The sequence below is a fragment of the Trachurus japonicus genome, chromosome 22 (assembly GCF_045865225.1).
Source record: "Trachurus japonicus isolate A0001 chromosome 22, Traja_1.0".
NCBI classification, from domain to species: domain Eukaryota; kingdom Metazoa; phylum Chordata; class Actinopteri; order Carangiformes; family Carangidae; genus Trachurus; species Trachurus japonicus.
Window position 1 is genome coordinate 30,896,235 of NC_140928.1, and position 24,630 is coordinate 30,920,864.

General features: G+C 40.1%; 1 protein-coding gene across 2 annotated transcripts in view; it reads left to right on the forward strand.

Annotated features, from left to right (window-relative positions):
* pals1a (protein associated with LIN7 1, MAGUK p55 family member a) overlaps positions 1-24,630 on the forward strand; it is a 46,180-nt gene that overhangs the window by 849 nt on the left and 20,701 nt on the right. For both annotated transcript variants that reach the window (XM_085766634.1, XM_085766636.1), the window contains exon 2: positions 23,038-23,369. In XM_085766634.1, coding sequence (XP_085622760.1) covers positions 23,178-23,369 — 192 coding nt within the window. In that variant the 5' untranslated portion in view covers positions 23,038-23,177. The remainder of the gene's footprint in view (positions 1-23,037; positions 23,370-24,630) is intronic.

Sequence of the window (24,630 nt, forward strand, 5' to 3'; positions counted from 1 at the left end):
AAGACATCAAAACTGAAGAAACACAGTCTAAACCTGTAGTCAAATTCAAAACAGGTCAGATTTTGTTTAGCTAAAGCCTGGAATAGGTTGCTACCAATAAACATCCAAAAAATGTTTATGGTCAGAGAAAGCATATATGATTTAAGAGGGAACTGTAACTTTAAACAATCCACCATCCATTCTACCCTGAAAAGTTTTAACATCTAGGCCTATTTGTGTGGTGTTAAAATGTGGAATAGACTAGATGAGGATATAAAAATGTGCAATAACTTAAAACAATTTAAAAGTAAGTACAAACATACACTCTTGGACAGCTATAAAGAACTTGACAGCTAATTTTACTCTTTTTTATTTGTAATCATGGTCTTATTTCATATTAAAGCAATATGTTTTTAATCTTCTGAATTGTATGGAACTACAGATGTACTGTATGACATGAATCACAATGTAAGGGGGGGCTGAACTTGATAAGCTTTGCTTCCTTCAGCCCCTTCTCAAGCTTGCACAGTATCATTATTGTTTTGTTTCTTGTTACATAGATTGTTTGTCTTTTGATGTGCTTGTTTGAGACAAATCAAAATCAAATCAAAATCAAATCAAAACCTGTATGTAGTAAACAAAAAAGTCTTAAATATTAGAATATGTTTTATATCTTAGATTCTTTGAAGTATCCATATTTTTGCTTTGACGGCAGCTTTGTAAACTCCTGAACCTGAACAGTTTTCCAACAGTCTTGAAGGAGTTCCCAGAGGAGCTGAGCACTTGTTGTCTGTTTTGTCTTCAACACCTCAGGTGACAGATAACACTTTGGTTTTAATGAACACTTTTGTGTTTACAACATAACTCTATATGTGCTCCTTCATAGTTTTGATGTCTCTCCAGTATGAATCTACTACTCTAATGTAGAAAGTGACATAAATAAAGAAGAAAACCCACTGAATGAGAAGGTGTGTCCAAACTGGTAGTGTGTGTCTTCTCTGGGCTTATCAGAAGTTTAGACTGGCTAAGAATCGACTAAAAGGATCTAATGTGATTATTATAAGACCCATCTGAGGAGACAGGAACACACGTCCTGCCCACAGCTTTCTCCAAATATCATAGAGTTACAGATGACACATTCCCTTTACAGTATACAGTATTCCCTTTACAGTATACAGTATATCACTTTTTTATGTTCATTTCTTACATTTTCAAAATGACAATAAAGCAAAGGGGCCCACAGCAAAGGTTTGACCACCCTGCATAGTTAGTAGCTAGTAGCCTCCCCTTTGGAAACTATCACAGTGTGTAAATATCTTGTCTGATACCTTGGTCAAAGTTATCTGAGAGCTCAAGTCTCCTGGGTTTCCCTTTTTCACTCTGAAACTATAGAAAAACTAAAATAATACACTGAAAATGTTTCAACTTGTTTAACTTTCTGCCTTTTGGAGATCATTTATTTTCATCTTCCACTTGCTGGACTGTTCACATTAACAGAAATCTTGACCAGCAGCGCCCAGACTCTTGTATGCCACTGTGTACCGTTATGTTGTTTTCAAGTGAAGTAACCTCGTCTCTGTTAGAGAATGGTACTGTATGTGTGGAGCTGTGGTAGCATAAGATTGCACCAATGATAACAGTATTTAAACCGTTTTCCTTTCTGTTTGCTTTCTCGTTTGTAACCTTCACATTGTGGATATTACATAGGTGAAAATTAAGCAACACTGTTACTTATACTGTACACTAGGGATGTCACAATTACTTGTTTTCACAATTAATCGTGGTATTAGCCTAAACGTCACAATTAATTTATCGTTAAGATTCCTAAATACCGTCACTTCCCAAAAAAACATTATATCTGAACCTTATCGGCAGATGTGGCGCCAAAGTAAAGGTAAATGCACAGATACTGGTCCATCTACCTAACGTAACATTGAATTGGTAGGAGTTTAAATGCTAGAGTGTCATTTGTATTTAAAAAAAGATTCAAATAAACTCAAACATTTGGTATAGATGACGATTAATGACTTGAATATTTCAAACACTTCCCCGGGGGGATTAATAATTGGTTATATTTTAATAGATTCTTAAAATATTTTGTGTAAATAATTAGTGATGTAATTATATTTTGACTATATTTGATTTTGCACATTAATAGTGTAATTAATGCATTATAATCGTGATAATCGTAATACCGTGATTATTTCTAAGACAATAATCGTACCAAGAAAATCTATAATCGTGACATCCCTACTGTATACGTGAATCAACGCAAAACACGTTGTTCGCCACAAATAAATCACAGTAGGGTCCTAACAGTGTGTGGTGGTTGCTTATTTTTTTTTACCTGTGGCTATGCAGCAGAATATTTGATTTATCTCGTGTGTAAAATCTTCCAGTATGACAGATGATTCAGGGTGAAACCTAAGCCTTTTTTGCCTTTTGGATACAAATCCTTTGGCTAGAGAGCAAAGGAAGGTGGAAGGACGTGTTTGAAGACGCACCGACACACCGATGGGTAGAGATACCGTAGCAGAGAGGCACCAGTCAGTGTGTTATCAGTGACGAGGCGCCGTCTTGAAGAGCACCGACACTGAAACGGCCTGTCGTCAGTGAATGATTCCCCCTCTCTGCTGTGTCATGCTGTGCGCTGGCCGGGGGCTGTCGGGCCGGATTTGATGATAACATTATGCTGCTTTGGCACTTTATCTGAAACATTGTGGTGGCTCAGTGTTTTGTGTTGCAGATGATTCTTTGTAATCTGCTGGATCAGGAGAACAATAACCAGTCAGGTTTTGCATAATAAACTTGGGAGTGGATAACTGTTAAAATAGTTTAGGAATACACCCTTCACTTTGGTTTGCATATTTGGTCTCGCGCTGAATTCCAGATAGTGGGATGAATATTTAGCATGTGGTTTTGCACACTGTAATACATAAAACATTTATGGATTGGGGTTGATTTAGGTGTATGGAGTGCTTTGTGAATATATGTGAGTGTAGGTTTCTTCTGTGTGCCGTAGAATAAGGACTGTGTATGTAGAATTTAACTCAAAGGTCGGGTTTAACTTGTAGTTACTGTGCAACAGCCCTATATAGACTGATTCGGCGACGTCACCGGAAATCGAACGGCCGCCATTACTGCGGTGACAACTCACAGTCAGGCAGCTGTTGGCTCTGTGCGCGAAGCGGGCATTTGAATGCAAGTGGACCTTTTCTCTTCCCTTTCTCTTCTGCGAACATGTCCAGGAAGGCTGGGAGGACATGTGCCGTCCTCGACTGCTCTAATATCAGCAAAACACAGCCCCTTACTTCAGGAGGAGTGTCCGTGTTTAGACCGTAACGTTACGTACAGCGTGTCAGCAGCAGCAGCAGCAGCAGCAGCAGCAGCAGCAGTCACAGCTGACCTGTACAACCTGGCTACCCTCCCTTCTCACCGTTACCTTCACATCGTGTGGACAGTCTGTGAATGTCTCACTGATCCCTTCAATATGATGTGATCATGGTCGTCTAAAAGCCGGTGTAAAATATGTCCGACCCATCCGGAGCTCAGGTAATTTTGACCATAAATCAGAGACCTGTAATTGACGTTTTTTCTGATCATCGGAGGCCAGCTGGTCAATAAAATATTCTTGAATATCTAAAACAAAGGACAAGTTGTTGTTGTTTTTATTCATGTAGCCTGTCCACATGATTAAATATCCCGCTGCTGGCTTGCTAACGTCAGCACGCATAACGTACCGGTATGTTATATCGTTTATGATAGGCCTACAGTCTCTTATCTCCCTGTTACTCTAATCTTTCCTGCTAATCGCTCAAACAAATGATTAATTACTAAATTAATATTGGTATTCATGTAAGATACCTTAATCAGTTACTGGGGGGCACTAAACATCACAAATGCAGCCTATTTATGATGCTGTCATAGAGAATCAGTTTACTATGACTGACACATGTCACCGCAGCAATGGCGCCGCCGCAAGATGGCGGCATACACAAAACGTTCTCCGAATTCGTCTATAGTGTCATGAAAAAGTATTTGCCCCCTTCTTGATTTCCTAGTTTTTTGCATATTTGTCACACTTAAATGTTTATGATCATCATTTGTACCCAAAGCTTTAGAAATGTATCTGTAACAAGACTGATAGATGTCAATGACTTTTTATCTTTTCTTGGATTTCTTTAGATCGTGGCATGATCCTCAGCTTCCTTCACTTCACTCAAACAGGTTCTACTGAAGTGATTTCTTGATTCAACAGGTCCAACAGTGATCAGGCCTGGGGGGCTTTCCAAAAAATTAGGTTTATCACAGTTAGTTTATGATTTAACAAGGGAGGCAAAATGTAAAAACTGTAGATGAGAATGTTTGTGACTATAACTTAGTAAGTCAGTGGCACGGTTAACTATCCCCATCGGTCGTCACTCTCTCACAGTGACTTGGCACCGATGGGCTGTGTTGCCAACTTAGCACCTTTTGTTGCTGACTTTTCAGAAACACTGAGCAACTTTTTTCTTTTCTTTTAAATTCTGAAAAACAAAACACCTAGCAACAAGTGTAGCTGCTTTCACCAGCATGGCCCTGTGAGCATGAGGCTGGGCTCTCCCTCCAGCAGACACACCTTTCTATACTGACTGGCCACACAACAGCTGACATGAATACGCTTCATGTTTCCTCTGTGAGGGATCAGCGAATGTACCTGACATCAGAACACACATTACCTTAAACTTAAATGTGGGGATGTTGTAATAAGTGAAGGATTTCAGCTGTGCAGACAGCAGCAGGATTGAACTGACTGCTGGTTAACATGTATAGTCTAAATGGACCACATGTCTAACAACAGAAACAGAAGACCTGGCAGTATGAGAACAGCTTTATTGGGAATTGTCTTGTATTAAAATAGAGCTGACGTGGGCACGGGGATGAGGAGAGAAGCTCGCAGACACACACACATACTGAAACCAGCTGACTACAATGTGGTCCAGCTACGAACTGGCTTTTCACAGGTGAATGTTTTCCATTAGTCTCCAGTTGTATAGGATACTGTAGGAGAGTATGTGAACTGATGCTTAAACTCTGAATTGACTTTGAGATAGGTGAGGTATGAGATAGGTGAGGTATGAGGTCACGTGGCTAACGGTACGTTGATAAAGTCAAGGCTGACTTTTACTGACATGCATCATAAACACACAGAGAGCTGGTGAAGCATGGAGGTGAGGACAGTGGGGGGAAAAACAAAACAGAAGTCCTCTGTTCTCTGGAATGCTCTCTCGCTCGTTCTCGCTGCTTCTCTGACCTGATTGGGACCCAAAGCTCAGCTGCTGCCAAATTAACGTTTGTCACTAAATCAGGGTGAGACTGATACATCCAGGTCCAGAGGAATCTGGTCATCTGCTCAGCAGGGTCCCTTAATTAACATTAGTTAACACATTATTAAGCATTAATATGTATAATTAATGCTGAGTAATGCATACATAATGATAACTAATCACATCATTATGCTTTATAATTTATGAACTAACTTTGAGTAGTAAACATTAATTAACTGCTTACTAATAGGCTACATTAATTAGTGTGTTTCCTAATGCTAAATAATACATTATAATGATTGTTAATACATTTTTAAACAGTTAATTAATGCTCAATAATGTACTAACTAGCGTTAATTAAGGGACCCTTATTGTAAAGTGTTACCGGTTAATTAATACGTTCTGTCTTTCAGTGATGTTTAGAATAGATAGGCTATTGTAAAAACTTGATGTTTTTGAGGCTTTTCTGCAATTCAAAAAAGAAGCAATGAATACCTGTTGGAAATGTAATCTTGAGCTTCTTAACATCTGTTCATCCTCTCTCATTCAGTTCATCTACGCTCCTTCTCTTCTCCTCCGTTTGGCAGGGTATTTCTTAGTCTGGTACAGGCTAGTACAGCCCTTTTTAAGAATGTGCATGTATGTTTAAACATGTGTGTACTGTTAAACACCAGATAAGAGTCGGCTCTGCTTCTGCTCCCAGGGACGTTCACTCTTCACACATGCTCCCTGCTTTACTCACTGTGTCATTCACAGGGATAGGTGTTTCCCAACAGCATCGTCATGTTGTGGCTACAGTGGTGATCTTGACTAGCCTGATGCATCAGCCGCTTATTTCATTACATTTCATATAGCGTCTGAACACGAGCCGTAGGGATTCGTTTGCTTCCGGGAGGCGGTTGCTTCCGTTTGCTTCGACTAATCGCTGCTGCTTGGCGGTGACGTATGCGCCGGAAGCCGGGTGGTTTAGCATTGTAGTCTTTTCCCAAACCCGGTAGGAAGAAGTCCAAAAACGTCTTTGCCCTCCAAAAAATTCGTCAAACATGCTTCTTGTTCTGGCTTTAAGTCTTCAATATCCGGAATAGTTTCAAGCACAGAGCGTATAGCTTCGCCGACATCCATCTCGTCAACTGTTTACCGCAGCTTGGGAACTACACCGGTATTTAAGTTTGGGCGCTTCAGTTCAACGTCATCGCCCGTCATCGCCACATCTGCTCGCTGATTGGTCCTACCGTTTTGGAGGACGGAGCAAACCGAAACGCATTGCTAGTTTCCTGACTACATGGTTGAGGCAAATGAAATTCGCCGGAACCAGTAGGCGGCGCCAGCCTGGCTAGATCTTGACTGAGACTGAGAATGGATCTGCACAACATTTCCTCTTTTGTCTTCCTCCCAGCTCATCATAACACAAAGTAATAGTACTGTTCCTTTTTTGATTGTTGAGGATGTAGTCGTCTTTTTTTGAATAATCTTTATTGGATTAATGAAGTTACCAAATTGATTCAGTGTATCTGTTCAGAGTAAAGACTGTCAGCCTTGGTATGCAATTAAACCACTTTAATCCCTATCTTTCTGTTAGTGTCTGTTATCAAAGCTAGATGTGTTAATTAGCACTAACAGGTGCATATCACTCTGGCTCCTAAGACTCCTCAGGGCGATGCTGCTCTTGTTTATACTGCTCTAATGATCATTATGTTGTTTAGAGGTCACTGCTGAAAACTGAGCATTTGAGACAGAATCACAGGCTACTCCCTGGTATGAAAATATGTACACTTAGGTACTTATTTTTTTTTTTAGACTGTATGATACTCAACTTGTGCAATCAAATAACTCGGCCTGTATTTAATTTAATTTGAAAAGTCTTGGTTCATAGATAAAGGCACATCCAGGAGGACAATCACCAAGTTCTAAATTAGATGAGACTCACATTTTTCTAATCACTACATTTGAGTTGTGTCTGCACAGTGATTGGGTGAGGACTAAAGGTTTCTCTGTGTGCAGCATCTCCCACTAACCCCCACTTATTGTAACAGTGGAAAATAACCTCTCTCTAACCTGCATGAATACTGACCGTTCCATCCCAGTTGGAGGACACATCCAGTGACACATCCTAACTACCGGTACATTCTGTAGCACACGGTATCACTAGCCTAATGCCCCAACAGCACAGGTTTAGTCTTTACTTCCCCAGGAATAACTCTATCCTGTCTGCACGCTGTGGCTGACATGAATTGAGCTTGTAACTTTCTCTCAGTGATTATTTTACAAGTTGATATAACAAAAACACAACTATGTCTCTAACCTGTGTGTATGGTCAGTTCAGTGTCTTGCATAGTTTTGGTTATAACAGCAGAGATTGTCCCTAGTTTTAAACCACTATTAAGATGATAATTTTAGACAAGGGAACAAAATGAAAAACATATATTTGCTTGTTTATAGGAACTTCTGTAAACCAACAATTTAAACGTTTTAGTCAAATGCTATTTATTGTAATATTAAACAAAATATGAAAATAAAATATATGAGCATTCCAATAAATAGAATTTTCTCAAATAAACAAAACCAAATAAAACATATTATAAAAATACATTTCTCACAGCTTGTTGGCGCAGATGAACAAAACTTTTCCACATGTGAAGTGCAGCACTAACAGTTTCAGGGTTTAATACAAATACATGTATTGTTACACCCCTAGTTATACCTGTTTTCAGTGTTTAGATGTTTGTCATGTTCTGTCCCACTTACAATTACCTAAGCTGATATAATATAGAAATGTAAATGATGTGTCTTGTATCTGAAGTGTGTTGTCGGGGCTGTTGAGGCATTGATCAGAGGCTACAGTATGAAGCTGGTGACTCTTTCTGACAGGACCTGTCAGTATGTTGACAGTCAGCTCAGCTGTAAAGAGACTCTCTACTCTACTCTACCCTACCCTACCCTACTCTACCCTACCCTACTCTACTCTACTCTACTCTACTCTACTCTACTCTACTCTACTCTACTCTACCCTACCCTACTCTACTCTACTCTACTCTACTCTACCCTACCCTACTCTACTTTACTCTACTCTACCCTACCCTACTCTACTTTACTCTACTCTACTTCACTCTACTCTACTTTACTCTGCTCTACTCTACTCTACTCTACTCTACTCTATACCCTACCCTACCCTACTCTGCTCTACTCTACTTTACTCTAGTCTACTCTACTCTATTCTACTCTACTCTGCTTTACTTTACTCTACTTTACTCTACTCTACCCTACCCTACTCTACTCTACTCTACTTTACTCTACTTTACTCTACTCTACTCTACTTTACTCTACTCTACCCTACCCTACCCTACCCTACTCTACTCTACTCTACTTTACTCTACTCTACTCTACTTTACTCTACTACTACTCTATTGCTGTTTTTCCAGAGTTTTCTGTCTGAGGGGCACGTTGAATCAATAATTCCTTTTTTTTAATCATAAAAATGATTTCAATCTATATATTTACATATCTTCTTCAATATTATTTTGGATCATAAATCCTCTTTCCAATTCCAATTAAGTTCCTGGTTTAGAGGTTGGTAAATATGGTCATCTGTCGACTCGTCCTGTTGTCTAAAGACAGAAACAGAAGAACCTGTATACAAGAGAAGCAAACAGAGTAGGAGGGAAGCAAACAGATAACCAGTGAAACCAGCTGCAGGAGACAGAATGCAAATAGCACACGGCCCAGCCATGTAAAAAGTTCTGACCTAGTCCTGTTAAATGTTTGTTTTAGAGATATTTTCACCTATAGAGGCTCACTGTGGTGCTCCATCATCCTCCATGCTTAGAATGAATGAAACAAAGAGCTGAACACAGTGGATGTTGTTGTACTGAGGTGATGTGTCTTATCTCTGTGGATGTGCGTTTGCCACAAAGCCTCTCTCTCTTCTCTTCCTTATTGGTGTGTGTCTCACTCCACAACTCCATACATCTTCCTATAGCTAGAAAGAGAAACATATGGTTGGGGCTTGTTATGGTTCCTATCACTGTTCTTGGAGGCAGGCCCACAATGAGGAAGTCCAGCTCCCAATCTAAGCAGGTTGCTAAACTCCTCCAGATGACATCATCTGAAGCAATCATGCAGCTAGGAGCAAGGAGTTATTCTAATGCAGGGAAAGCACAGTGATGTCATATGGTGTTCATTAGGGTGGGGCAGTATGCAAGTTTTGATACTGTTAGACCTCCTCCACAGTTCCGGGGGTATACCGTATTACTGTGACCAGTTAAGAGTCATGTTTGTCAGACAGAGTCACCAAAATGTGGATAACTGTGAAAAGAGGTCAGATGAGCTGTCAGAGGAGCTCTGCTCTTCCTCTCTTTGACCTGGTGTTTGGCTGCACTTTGTATAAAAGAGTTCAACATTGAAAGATCTAACACCATCTGAGCACCGATCAGCTGAGCCAGAGCACAGTGGATGTGGAGCTGCACAGCTGTAGCAGCATGTGTGTTTGTGTTATAAGATTAGCAAGAAAATAAACATCTTTGATCGTCCTCTCAGTCGCCAAAAGGAAAACATTATACTATTGGAGTAAAATTGAAAACTTAACCTCATACACTCATTATTAACACATTAAATAAATCATATTTGATATTATATCAGACCTTTATGAACGCATTGCAGTTTTTTCGAATGACCACTGCTATTTTTAAGATCCTGCGGGATACTTTATTACCACATTACCACCCGACCCTACTGTTCATACTGTTCAAAGTGGAGCCATGGGAAACAAGTTGACAACTTGTCAAGTTGCCCTTTAACACTGACTTGTGCCAGAAGTAATGGTGCACTGCACCTGCTGGCTCTGTTTTCGTATGCTCAAAAGAAGCCGGTTGGTGTTTGTCAGTTGCTTGTCAGTTGCTTGTAATTGTATGTAACACATCTTAAATAAACAAGTGCCACACTCAGATGATCCTACAGCACACATGAGACTTTGAGTTTACACTTTGGTCCTGCCTAATGCCCCAAAGGCAGAAATGTTGAGGAAATACCATAGGATTATCACCTATACAGTATGTTTCCACCTGAATGTTATTGTCATATCCCTGGTCTAACCTTTTCCTTCGCTGCACATTTTTGTTTTATTTTTTTTATGTCAGGTTAAAATTAGGTCACTAAAAGCAAACACTGTTCATTGGGTTGGGACATTTTGGTAGATGGCAGCCGAGTTAAGAACTGGTTCTTGGTGTCAGAGGTTGTGGGTTCGAGACCAAGCAAGGGTGATGATGATGATGACAGATTAAAATGTCAGATATCCTCAACATGAAACACAAGGCAATTGTCCTGATGGTGGCATCTCAGCAAGCCTCTAAATTTAAAAATCCAAATAGCTTGGACCGGACCATGTGTGAAGGCTCCTAACATCTCAGAGTCATAGTAGATGTTTGACAAATACATATCAGAACTTTACCTCAAAAACGGATTTTTCTTTTTACAGTGATTTCAAATCTGCCTTTGATTCCAGAAGTTGCGGGTTCAATTCTCAACTGGTGCAAAATGAACATTATAAGGTCAACTGTCCTGTCTTCCTATTTGTTGCTCAGAATTTGCCTAAATTTGTCAAAAAGTAGCCCAGACCCGACCCATCGCTGCGCAGCAGCTATACGTTATTATTTCATAGTGTGGTCTGGTGGTGAATGTGCAGGTCACAACTTGTCCCCTGAGAGCGTTTTGGAGTTGTTGGATTGTGTATTTAGTTTGATGAGGGAAACATAGAAATGCCCCCCTAGCCTCCGTAGTGTAGCTCTGAGCAGCTCACGTCTCTGCCCCGCCGATCTAAAAACAGTTTGCACCGACAAAAGGTAATGAACCTATAGGGATTATGGCAATAGGAGAATTTGCCAAAATGTTGAAATGCATGAAGAGACAGAAGTCACTGAGACAGCCTCAGTCCACACAAGAACTAAGGCAAGTTCTCCAAGATGCTTCAACAACCTGCCAGTCAAGAACCTTGAAGAACTGTGTGTGAGTGTCTGGAGGACAAAAGACAAAGCCTGGTCACACCAAAATCAAGTCATGATTTAGGTCTCTGCTGTTGCCTGAACTCTGTATGAAGTTAAACCATAAATAAAGCCTGTTCATGGCATTATTTTTGAGCATCTTCACTTTACTTATAATACCTAAAACCTTTGCACAGTACTGTATTTACCCTAAATATAGAGTAATGACAGTTTGCACATATCTTGTAGCCGTGGTCTCCAGCCCTTTATTGGAAGAGTGTTTTGTTTCCCATAGCTTTGCCTTGAACTGTTGCCTCAGCAAGACACGCATGCTTACACACATTCATGCATACACACCAGGGGGTAAGCTGTGGTGGCAGATGGTGTTGTGTGTGTGCGTCTGTGTAATGGGGGAGTCCTTGTTTTAGGTTATAGTTCTATAGTTCTATCTCCTGTGTAGCTTTCCTCGGCATTGTGCACAGTCCAGAAAGATGGGAGCTTATTTAACCACGTTACCAGAGAACAGGAATCCATAGTTGGAAAGATCAGCACATTATTCATAAGCCAGAGTACAGGCCTTTCCAGCCAAACCTGGGGTTAAAGGACAATTCCAGGCGAATTCAACTCGGGGGTGTATTTTTCTATCATTTTAGGTCTAAAAGAAGGAATCTGAAGATTTTCAGTTTAATCGCTCCTGTTTTGCGGTAGTTGCGTCTGACCCCGCATCGCCACGGCAGCAATGAATGGGAGTGGATGTAAGTTCCGCTGTTTAGGCTGTTTACATCCCTCAAAGCCGCAATTTTTTTCCACAGACAGCGTCAGATGGCGACTCAAACATGCACCGAGAAGTTTATTTACTGCAAGCAAGCCGACATGTTTGTAAAACTAGATCTAATTCAAAGTCTCCCGGAGTCTCACGCGAGCCCGAAGTTGCAGTGCTGGTGTATTCAGGTGCAGTTGGAGCTACCGCTTGTGTCATAAACACAGGAATATCAACTCTTGACTTGCTTCAAGTAAAAAAAACTTCTCGGCGCATGTTTGAGTAGCCACCTGACGCTGTCTGTGGAAAAAAATATACACTTAGGCAAGTAAAGAGTTGATATTCCTGTGTTTATGACACAAGCGGTAGCTCCAACTGCACCTGAATACACCAGCACGGTAACTTCGGGCTCGTGTGAGACTCCGGGAGACTTTGAATTAGATCTAGTTTTACAAACATGTCGGCTTGCTTGAAGTAAATAAACTTCTCGGTGCATGTTTGAGTCGCCATCTGACGCTGTCTGTGGAAAAAAATTGCGGCTTTGAGGGATGTAAACAGCCTAAACAGCGGAACTTACATCCACTCCCATTCATTGCTGCCGTGGCGATGCGGGGACAGACGCAACTACTGCAAAACAGGAGCGATTAAACTGAAAATCTTCAGATTCCTTCTTTTAGACCTAAAATGATAGGAAAATACACCCCCGAGTTGAATTCGCCTGGAATTGTCCTTTAAAGTCAACCCCCCGTTTCATCCTTTCTACTGCACCAACAGCACATTCAGCCAGAAACACTGGTCTTCAAATACAGCTTCAAAAAGAAGGTGTGGATCACCACTGACAGCAGGACATGGGTCTGTTCCATGCTAATGAGTCTGACTCTGAGTAGGACAGGATGCATGAAGGCACCTGTTAGCAGTACTGACCGTGCTGTCTCAGTAACCCACCGCCTTCACTGCTCTGCCTCAGGGGCCAGTGGTTAGTCAGTCACACAACTACTGAGAATGAAGTTTAAAAGCTCGTCTGATCAATGACACTCAGCTAGGTTTAACCCTCTATGGTACGCATTATGATGCCAGTGGGGGAAAAAATGTTTGGAGTGTTTTTATGTCTCAAAATAGACTAAATAAACATAATCTAAAGAAATTTTTTAAAATTAATTATTTTTGGAAGTTTTGGGGATTTGTTGACTGTAGGCAACATTGTACCATTACGGTTCATCATATACTGTATTAGAAACACCAGTCTCTGTAGACTTTCACCTTCACTGGCCTCATCCTCATCCCAATTCTCATTCTCATCTTCCTCATCATCATCATAATAGCCTGATGTTTACTTTACTGCATCCAAAATCACATTTATTAAGGATAAAAACCAAAATTATGATGAATTATATGTTTTTGAACATTATATTTACACCTAAACACACTCGGCCATAGTCTCATAATGCAATTTTGATTCCATAATGGTCCACTGTCGCCTCAAGGCAACATTGCAATTTTCTATAATGGTACGTTGTTGCTTTCGGGCAACAGGTGCATTTTAACAAGTTTCCATTATTTAATAAGTAAATAAATTGCATGGAACTATTAAAAATTAAACTTTACTAATCTATTAGTGTAAATATTTTTTTTTCCAGATGAAAAAGGGCCAGGAAGTTATGTTTTCAGACCGTTTTAGTGGAGCTAAATGGCAAACCTGTTTCCTTTGAAAAAGTCTGCAAAAAAGGGTTTCAGTATGGCTTCTTGAAAGTCATGTGATAAATTAAAGCATTGTTATTGGTTCTCTAAGGTCTCCTCTCTTTTTTAAAGTATTACAGCATTAAATGGGATGTGGAGATGTGACAGGCCAAAAAGTGGTATGTTGCCTGAGGGCAACATGGTACCATAGAGGGTTAAGTAGCTGCATGTATGAAATGAATTCTAACACTCCAACATACATGTACTGTACTTATTCAAAAAAGGTTTGACGGTTTGGTAATTGCTCTGTCAGGTGTGACATGCAGCCAATCAGATGTCTTTGATGATGTCACTCTTACTCACAAAGGGTGATGGCAGAGAGCAGAAACACACCAAAGGCTTTGTATAACTGAGCCATGCCGTTCTTATGTTAATGTCATTTACGTTAATGTGAGGCCCCGACCTGGTGGTTACCATAACAGCTGGTGTCAACACTGTAACTGGGCTAGATTGTAGTGTAGTACTGATTAGTGCTGTTATTACCGGTACTAACCCCTGGTGGACTGTTCTTCCCTTTCTGCTGTACTTAGAGCAGGATAGCCTTCTGATTGGAGTATTTCTATCCTGTGGTAGCAGAGCTACAGAGTTACTGACAGAGCTGAACCCTGTCGGCCTGAGGCAACCACATCATGAGACATGATATGTTAATGCGTCACTAATGTAGGAGGACCCGTCAGACGGGACACACCTTTACTCCAGATGAGTCCTGGTTGTTAACTGAATATCTGTTAGTTCTGTATTTGTTTTGGGAGCACTTTGGTGGCCATTGTCACATTGTGCTATGTTGCGTGATTATTTATTTATTACCTGTTGTCCTGCCATGTCTTCAAGGGCTGAGAGCTGTGGCAAATACATTTCATTTCATTTGAATATACATTCATACAACTTGAACTTGGGTTCATGATGTAGGAAGTTCATACCAACATAGTCTCTAACAGTGGATTTTAAAGGCTTGTAGGGCCCTATAAAATCTGTTTTATTTTTTCCCAAATTCTGTGTTTTCCGTTTAAATTTTTGGAATTTTTAAAAAACTTTTTACTTTTATCTTACTACCAAAAAAGAGTGTGTTTTAAATGTTAATGACTGTACACTAATTAAATAGAAGTTACTTACAATTTATTGAGGTATTAACAAACAACACTTTATCCTCCATACCTTAAGAACAAATACTGCACTATAATGGCGCTTTTCCACTAACGCAGTGCAGTACGGCACGGCCCTTTTGTTTTTGCTTTTCCACTAGCCCCTAGTACCTGGTACCAGGTACTATTTTAGTACCGCCTCAGCCCTGGTTCCAAGTGAGCCGAAGCGATACGTGACCTCAGCCGACTGCCTTTCACCCACTGGGCAGAGCGTCGTCACGACTGCAACGTCCGACATGAGAATCAAACCCGGAAATATCAAAAACAGAGCGGCAACAGCGGCCGCTGATCTGTATCGAGGCTGTTGTTGTTCCTTCACCTGAGTCAAATGTTGCTGTGTGTAAAACCACTGTGGTCTGTTAACGAGGTGCAGACCAGTGAGTTTGGAGTAGAGATGTCACGATTATAAATTTTTCTTGGTACGATTATTGTCAGAGAAATAATCACGGTATTACGATTATCACGATTATTATGCATTAGCCTAATTAATTTCACAACACTATGAATGTGTAAAATCAAATATAGTCAAAATATAATTACATGGGGCGGTGCGTGGCGCAGTGGATAGAGCGGCCGCCCCATGTAGAGGCTACAGTCCTCGCCGCAGGCGTCCCCGGTTCGAATCCCGCGTCGGGCAGACCTTTCCTGCGTGTCATTCCCCCTCTCTCTGCCTCCCCATTTCCTGTCTATCTCTACATCACTATCAAATAAAGGCAAAAAGCCAAAAAATATACTTAAAAAAAAATATATATATATATAATTACATTACTCATTGTTTACACAAAATATCTCAAGTATCTTTTAATATATGACCAATTATTAATCCCCAGGGGAAATGTTTGAAATATTCAGGTCATAAATTGTCATCTATACCAAATGTTTGCGTTTATTTTAATCGTTTTTTGTTTTGTTTTGCTTTTTTTTTTAATTAAAAATGACACACTAACATTTAAATTCCTACCAATTTAATGTTACGTTAGATAACTGGACCAGTATCTGTGCATTTACCTTTATTTTTGCGCACATCTGCCAATAAGTTTCCAACATCAAATTTTTGTGAAAGTAACGGTATTTAGGAATCTTTACGATTAAATAATTGTGGCGTTTGATACCACGATTAATTGTGAAAACAAGTAATCGTGACATCCCTAGTTTGGAGCTGATGAGCGGATCAAAAAAAGAGAGAGATGGACAATGCGGCCCCGCGACGACCCCGCCCCCGCTGAGGAGGAACTAGAAGAACTCGGCTGTAGTGGAAAAGCACCTTTACCGAGCCGAGCCGTACCGAGACTGTGTAGTGGAAAAGCGCCACAATACTTCAAGTACCAACAAAATATGTTTGCCACCCAGATTTGCTTCCCTCTAAGCAGTTTCCCCAAGACATACGCTCCTCCTTCCATATGAAAACAGCATTACAGTAGGTTTGTGCCTGTAGTGTTGCTGTGTTTTTCTTTTCATATCCACCACTTTATTTTCCCATGATCCATTGCGTCACACCACAACAGAAGTCGGTTTTAGTAGCATTCTAGCTAGCGGCTAACTGGTAGCGTTAGCGGCTAACTGGTAGCGTTAGCCGCCGGTGTAGGCACCAAATGTGGGGGCTCTGGGTTGCCAAAACCGTTTTGACTAAATCTGATGTTTGTTAAGTCTATAAAACGAATTATTGAACAAACATTACCATTTCTGTGTCCACGTTTTTGTAATTAGTCATGGTTATCATAGTTGTTAGCTTTGCTGCTGCTGACAGCTAACAACAGCAGTAGCTAAGCTAATCAGGACGTCAGCTGTTAAAACCCTCCCGTTGTCGGACACGACATGAAACTACTCCAGTTAGCTCAGTCATGTTGTAACTAGGAGATCCGCTGGAAAAAATATTTTTTTCATGGGCCGTTTATTGAGTTATTTAAGACACTGCTAACGGCTAACAGCTAACGGTTAGCCCAGCTATGGTTAATCTAAAATGTAATGAATGGAGTGTCATGGCGTCACCCAGCGTCGTTCTCCGGAAAGTGGTGGATAGCTAGACTTGACATTTGGAGTGGTTGTGATCTGATGCTTATCCCATGGCTGTTTGTCTTGTATTCCTCGTAGTGGTGTTATAGCTTACTGCTTGTTGTTGTAGGAGGGAGACTTACCCTCCAGTTGAGCCTCTTCCATCCTCCTGTACTCGGCCCTGTTAGTGATGTCTGAGCGTCAGACTGCACAGCCTCGATCCCAGACAGGGACCTTATCAGATCCTGGCTTTGTTTCCATCTGCTGCTCACTGTACTGTTGTTTTTAACATTTGCTCAGTCAACTTATTTCTTGACTCAGTTTCATCAAGACTATATGAACCTGAACAGATGTATTTTTATATATATTGGAATGATCTGAAAGCAATATTAATTCTCAAATTTCCACATCTGTAATTTAAGATGTTGTCTATTCAAAACATTATTAAGATATTGTCTTCTTTTTTTGTATCATTACATCATTTTGGATTGGAAATATATCTTCCTCTAAATGTTTAGATCTTCTTCCAAGTTTCAGTTTTGAACGAGCACCATCTATTGTAACTAATAACACAGGTGGCTAGGGCTGAACAATTTATCGTTTTCTGATCGAAATCGCGATTTCAAACAGCGCGATCACGTGATCGTCAAAGCTGCGATTTTTTTCAGTGCTCCTGACTGACCTAGGATCTGTTTTCGACTATTTCACACATGCATGCCGTCTCCGTCCCATGCCATGTTTCTTAATAAATAATTTTCTAATCAATGCTTAACTTTAGTTTTCATTCTTGCATTAGAGTAATGACATTTATTTTGAATGGAATGATGTAATATCTGTTAATGTTACTGTACATTATGTATATTGCACTGAAACATGATTTGAAGAAAATCGTGAAACAAATCGAAATTGAAAAATCTGCCAGAAAAATCGCAATTAGATCTTTTCCTAAAATCGTTCAGCCCTACAGGTGGCTGTATTTTTCTCATCCATAATGAAAACTAGTGATGTGCGGATCGATACTGAAATATCGATACTTCCGATACCAGGTCTGTGTGCTCAAAAATCGATTCTCAAATGAAAATATCGATACTTTTGATACTTAATACTTGTGGTAATGTATATCATTAACAGGAACATGGTGGAAAGTAACTAAACTATTGAGACCTTGTCTAAATGACATGCAGTTTTTAGGAACTACTTTTCCTTCCGCCTGGGTAAGTGCGTAATGCGTAACCCGCTGCTCACTCAACAGTCAGTCTGTCTCTGTGTAGAGTCAATGGCAGCTCCACAAACAGCGAAGACAGATATCTGTGGGAAAATTATAAATAATATTTTGGTTTAATGGTTTTATTATTTTACAATATGTTCTTTTTTTAGTGTTTGAAACACCATTTTCACATATTTTGTATGATTGTGTGAGTCCTCTGTTTTTTCTGTTGTTGTACTATTAGCTTGGCTATATTGTAAACGAGGCCGCTACCTCAATATACTACTATTAAAATAAATAGATATATGTTACTCTGATGTCTTGTATCCTTAGGAAGCTAGGACTTGAAATACACTACTTTTTTTTTTTAGATTTACCAGGCACATTAGGTGTATTTGCACAAAGTATCGGTATCAGATCGGTATCGCCGATACCAGCCTGAATTTTACTCAGTATCGGATGATCGGAAAGCAAATTTGTGGTATCGAACATCACTAATGAAAACGTCACTCAAACATTCACAGTGTTGGCTGAGAAAAGTACAACACCAACCCTTCAGCTAATGGCAACAAGAAAAACGAACTGGACTCAGAAGCTCCTTTGACCTATAAAGCATAGTGTGTTGTAATGGCTCACACACACACACACACACACACACACACACACACACACACACACACACACACACACACACACACACACACAGCATACATGACACACTCCCTTCCCCCATCTATGGAATTTTGTTCCCAGGACTACTTGGCATTCCTCACTGCTGCATCATGGGACCTCTGCTCTCGCTCTCTCCCTTTCTCCCTCCCTCCCCGTGTGTGTGTGTAGAGATAGGCTAGTTGTTATTGTGGCACTCAAAGATAAGGCATCCATCCATCTTACTGTTTATTTTTACCTCCTCTCTCTCTCTCTTTCTTTCACTCTCATTCATTTCTACCTTGCTTGCCCTCCTCCTCTTTTCACTGTTTCTTCAATCATCCATCTACTGTTCCCTTCTACCATGTCCCACCGTGAGTGTGTGTGTGTGTGTGTGTGTGTGTTTGTGTGTGTCAGGGAGACCACCCGACAAAGCTGTTGTCATGGTTATGTGTGGAGAGTGGGGGACTGTCATGTGTGAGCTACTGATTTGTAGAGAGAGGTAGAGTGACGGTCGTTTTATCTTGTGTTTGACAAAGGTTAAAGAATATCTGGACCCAAATCCAGAGTTCAAAGGTTATCTTATCTAACAAATGAAAACATAAAAGTGTTGTTGAGATGAAGAAACCACGCCCAGTCAGGATGGGCCAAGACCTGGGAACATCAAGTGTAACTGACAGACACAAAACAGACAAGCTGACAGAGACTTTAGATACAGGTGAACACAGGTGAAATACATCAGGGCACATAAATATGGAGTAAGACCACTTCCAAAAAGATCTGTCCATGATTCTAACTAGGGATGTCACGATTACTTATTTTCACAATTAATCGTGGTATCAAACGCCACAATTAATTGATTGTAAAGATTCCTAAATACCGTCACTTTCACAAAAATTTGATGTTGGAACCATATCGGCTGATGTGCGCAAAAATAAAAGTAAATGCTCAGATACTGGTCCATTTAACTAACGTAACATTGAATTGGTAGGAATTTAAATGTTAGCTTGTCATTTATAATAAAAACATAAAGCAAAACAAAACAAAAAACGATTAAAATTAGGGCTGTTTTCGACTAAGGATTTTCATAGTCGAATCTGATTCGTCAGATTTTGCCGTAGTCGACTGATCGTCGAACCTTTTTTTTTTTTTTTTTTTTAGATAGCAGCAAATTTGCGACTTTTTCCGTTTCAAACAAAAGAGCTAAAACACCCCAAAAATATGGTAGGTGTAAAACAAATACCTTTATTTATTTTCCACACTTTGGATGATTTTTAGTAGCCATTGTGAGCCAGGGTATGCGTTTATGTTACGTTGCCCTGGACAACGCTCCTTTTGCTCGGACTGTGAGTCATCCCTCATCCCTCAACGTGGTGAAGGATAGCGGTGGTCGTGGACACAGAGAAACCGGGTAAAACATGTAGTATCAAAACAAACGGAGGTCAGAAGGACTCGACAATCCGTACATTACGTTAATCAATCCTGTAACACACAGTGTGACCGCGGCACCGGCAGAGAGACAGACAGGCTGCAGAGGGACGAGATCACAGCTGTGACTCCCGACACTGATGGTGCGTTCATGACAACTCGGAAGTCGGAAAAAAACAAGTTCCTCTTCTGAAAAACTCTGACATGTCAAACTTTAGGATGTGTTAGAGACTAATTCATCTGTCTAACCATCAGAACTATTGACACTTGAAACGGTAAACACAGCTGATCCATCGAAAAAAAAAAAAATCACCGCTGGAGTTAATTTATTTTCCGTGACTGAAAGCAGGTTCTTGAATGTAACTCGGTCAAAGTCAGATGTATCCTCACAATGTTTTGCTGTTCTGTCAGGTCATGCATGATAAATGCTGACAAAGTTAGACTGTCAGACTTCCTTGATTTTAAACTTTGGCGGCTCTGCCCCTCGTCTTTTTGCCACTCCGTGAGTGTTCTGCAGTGACTTCTTTGACGGTCCTACTGCTCACCTCCGCTCATTTGAAAAAAAAAAAAAAAAACCTCCGCTCATTTAATTGTGCAACTGCAGTGGGTGATTTATTAATATGTAGTAAGAAGCTAAGACTACCGTTTAAACGCACACATCATTTTGAACTCTTTATTAACAGAAAGTAGGCAGATTTTGTATCAAAATAGTATTTTTATAACGAAAAAAGACATTCTATGTAACAATTTATGCTCAGCAGCAGTGGGCACCCCCATATAGTCAGAATGGTAGGGTCTTGGTTAGATTCGACTACGAGGTTCATAGTCGAATCAGACCCCTCCGAATCGAATCGTCGAATCGTCGACTTTTGGAGGTCAGCCCTAATTAAAATAAACGCAAACATTTGGTATAGATGACAATTTATGACCTGAATATTTCAAACATTTCCCCTGGGGATTAAGAATTGGTCATACATTAATAGATACTTGAAATATTTTGTGTAAACAATGAGTAATGTAATTATATTTTGACTATATTTGATTTTACACATTCATAGTGTTGTGAAATGAATTAGTGCATAATAATCGTGATAATCGTAACACCGTGATTATTTCTCTGACAATAATCGTACCAAGAAAATTTATAATCGTGACATCCCTAATTCTAACCATTCGTATTCGTAATGATAAACATTTGTATGTCAATAAAAAAGTTGTACCCAAAATTCTGCTGTCATACACATGAGTCTGAGAAATTGTTAGGGTTAGGATTGTTTTTATGTGAGTATGAATCTAAAAGCCGTGAGTGCAAAGTCTTGTGATTACAACTCTAATTTCTACAACTACGAAGTCTTCACTGTGAACACGAATTCAAGTTTGTGGGTACGAGTAGAAAAAGTGTCGCAGGGGAAAGTAATCGAACCCCGATGCGGGTCATTCTATGAAAATGGTAGCTTTTTTAACAGCAATTTCATGTTTCATTTGTATTATTTTAACAACTTAAATATGGTCACATAACAGTTAACCACTTACCATTATAAATCAACATAAATTACAGCTTAATGTATTTTAATATTTTTATTATATTATATTATATAAAAAAATGCTTATGATGGTTGGTGTTAATGATCATCATTGGTGATACCCACTGGTCACAGCTTTTAGATTCATACTCACATAAAAACAATCCTAACCCTAACAATTTCTCAGACTCATGTGTATGACAGCAGAATTTTGGGTACAACTTTTTTATTGACATACAAATGTTTATCATTACGAATACGAATGGTTAGAATCATGGACACATCTTTTTGGAAGTGGCCTTACTCCATACATAAAGACTGTCCCCGGACTGCTGGTCTTAGGTTACGTATCTGATCATCACTGTTACCAGGTGACCTGTCTGATGGGATGCTTCAGTTAAATAGTTATTGAAGGTTTGTTTAGGCTAGTTGTTGATTAGTTTGTTTGAATGAAAAGTAAAGCTTCATGCGTGAATTGGACAGAAGAGCAGCGCTGCCTTGGAGATGTACACAGATCACCACCTACAGATCAATAAATAAAACAATGAACCGATCGGTCTATATATAGCTATTCAATTTAATTTACGGAGGGAAATTCAGTGATGTGGTTGTTTTTTCATGCACGTCCGCAGCACAGCTTGGTAGGAAAGAAGGAAAAACATGCCCGTAAGTGGTCTGGAGTGGTCTTGATGGTTTTGATGATCAACCTGCACTTCAACACATGTAGGCCTGGATTGTTTTGTTATTATTTCTGTTGGAGGATATATGCAAGTCAAGTGGCCTTTTTTGTGCCAAATTTGTTCTTCACAGGAGAGGAACTGTGTTTAAGGTTTAAAGAAAGCCATTAAAATAGTCTTTGAATTTAAATATACTTTGTCTGTGTTTATTCTACACTAATTTGATGATTATAGCCTGCAGTCTAATGCATTACTCGCAAAAATTGTGAGATTAATTAGTTAATTTTTTTCAATCTATTGACAGCCCTAATAATTATACATGACTATTTCATAGCGTGGTGAATGTGCAGGTCACAACTTGTCCACCAGAGCGTTGTGGAGTTGTTGGATTGTGTATTTGATGAGTTTGATGAGGGAAACCAAGAAATCCCATAATGAGCCTCCGTAGCGTAGCTCTGAGCAGCTCACGGCTCTGCTCCGCCGTTCTAAAAATAGCTTGCACCGACAATTAAAGGTAACGAACCTACTGCTATGACTATAGGGATTATGGCAATGGGCCAATTTGCCAAAATGTTGAAATATCCCTTTAACATGACTGCTGAATGACTATGAGAGTGGCACCCATCAAACTTGATGAATGACACCGTGTTCTCTGTCTCTCTGCAGGTGAACTTATCATGGCTGTCCTGTTTGCTGAGCTGCCCTCCTAGACCTCTGTGAGACTGAGATACATTACCCAAACATCCTTGGAATCTACACAAACACACACACACACTTTTTGACTTTTGGGGGTGTGTGTATGAGGGATGACCACCTCCCATTTGAACGGCCATGTTGCTGGGGAGGGAGGAGGAGGAGGAGGAGGAGGAGGAGCAGATGAAGAGCTGAGGGGAGGACAGCAACACAGAGAAATGGCCGTCGACTGTCCAGGAGAGCTGGGCAGTCGAATGCTCCCGCTCCGACGGTCGGCACAACTGGAGAGGATACGGCAACACCAGGTACACACACACACACACACACACACACACACACACACACACACACACACATACACACACACACACACACACACACACACACACACACACACACACAGAGTTATTACATCAATACTCCTTTCACTTTGGATTGCTATACTTGAATATGCCTGAGTACAAAACAATATGCTTTGTCAAAATACCTACGTAGCCAGTGGCTGTCTTTGGACGACTGACTTCAAGAGCTCTAGCAGCCATACAATAAAACCTATATGACCATATTAGGGGTGTGATGATACACTCAGCTCACGAGACGAGACGAGACACGAGATTGGGTTCACGAGATCGAGACGAGACGAGATTTTAAGAAAACTACAAAATATTTAGTTTTAACCGAGTTGCACATGCATTTTGAAATGTTTTATTGTAACTATTTACATGCATAATGTAAGGATGAGCTTTAAATAAATTTCTTCTTCCACAAATTGAAACTAAAACTAAAATTTATAACAGTTAAAATAAATTAAATAAAATTAAATATTTATTTCTTTTTTTCAAGTGCAAACAATATTATGTGCAGTGTTTCCTCTAGGAATTTTTTAAGTAGTGGCAGCGCCCCCCCCCCCCCCCCAGTGCCATTTCACTACCCGGATCCTCCCTCCCTCCCTCCCTCCCACGTCGGACAGTCTAGCGCATATTATCGTCACAACGCGACCTGTCCGTGTGCCCGTGTGCGTGTGTGTGCGCCAGCGAGAGAGAGAGAGAGAGAGAGAGAGAGAGAGAGAGAGAGAGAGAGAGAGAGAGTCGCGGCAGCCACAGAGTCGTTAATTAGCGCTGGATGCGCTGTTTGATAAGTTTCGTTTTTACTGAGGAGGAATGAAGAAGTCAGCTGTGACTGAAAAGCACCTAAACCAAGTTGAGTAGAGTTATAACTGTGTAGTGGAAAGGGGTGCAAAGTAATGGTAAGTGGTAGTGGAAACCCTGCTTTACATTTTTTAACATAAAAAAATAAAATAAAATCTTGCAAGACAGATTTTTAACGTGACGAGAAATATCGTCGAGTTTAATCTCGCGAGATCTCGTGGGACCCCTAGACCATATACACAGGGAAATCCAGTGGGTCTCTCAGCTGAGAAGTTGTAGTGTTGTTTGGTGTTGTATTGTCTGGTTATAGTTATGGGATGTCAGCAAATTTCCACCACAATTTCAGACACCATTGAGCATAACAAAAATGGAGGCGAAATATTGAGATTGTGATACTTTACCGTCAACTAAGTGAGAT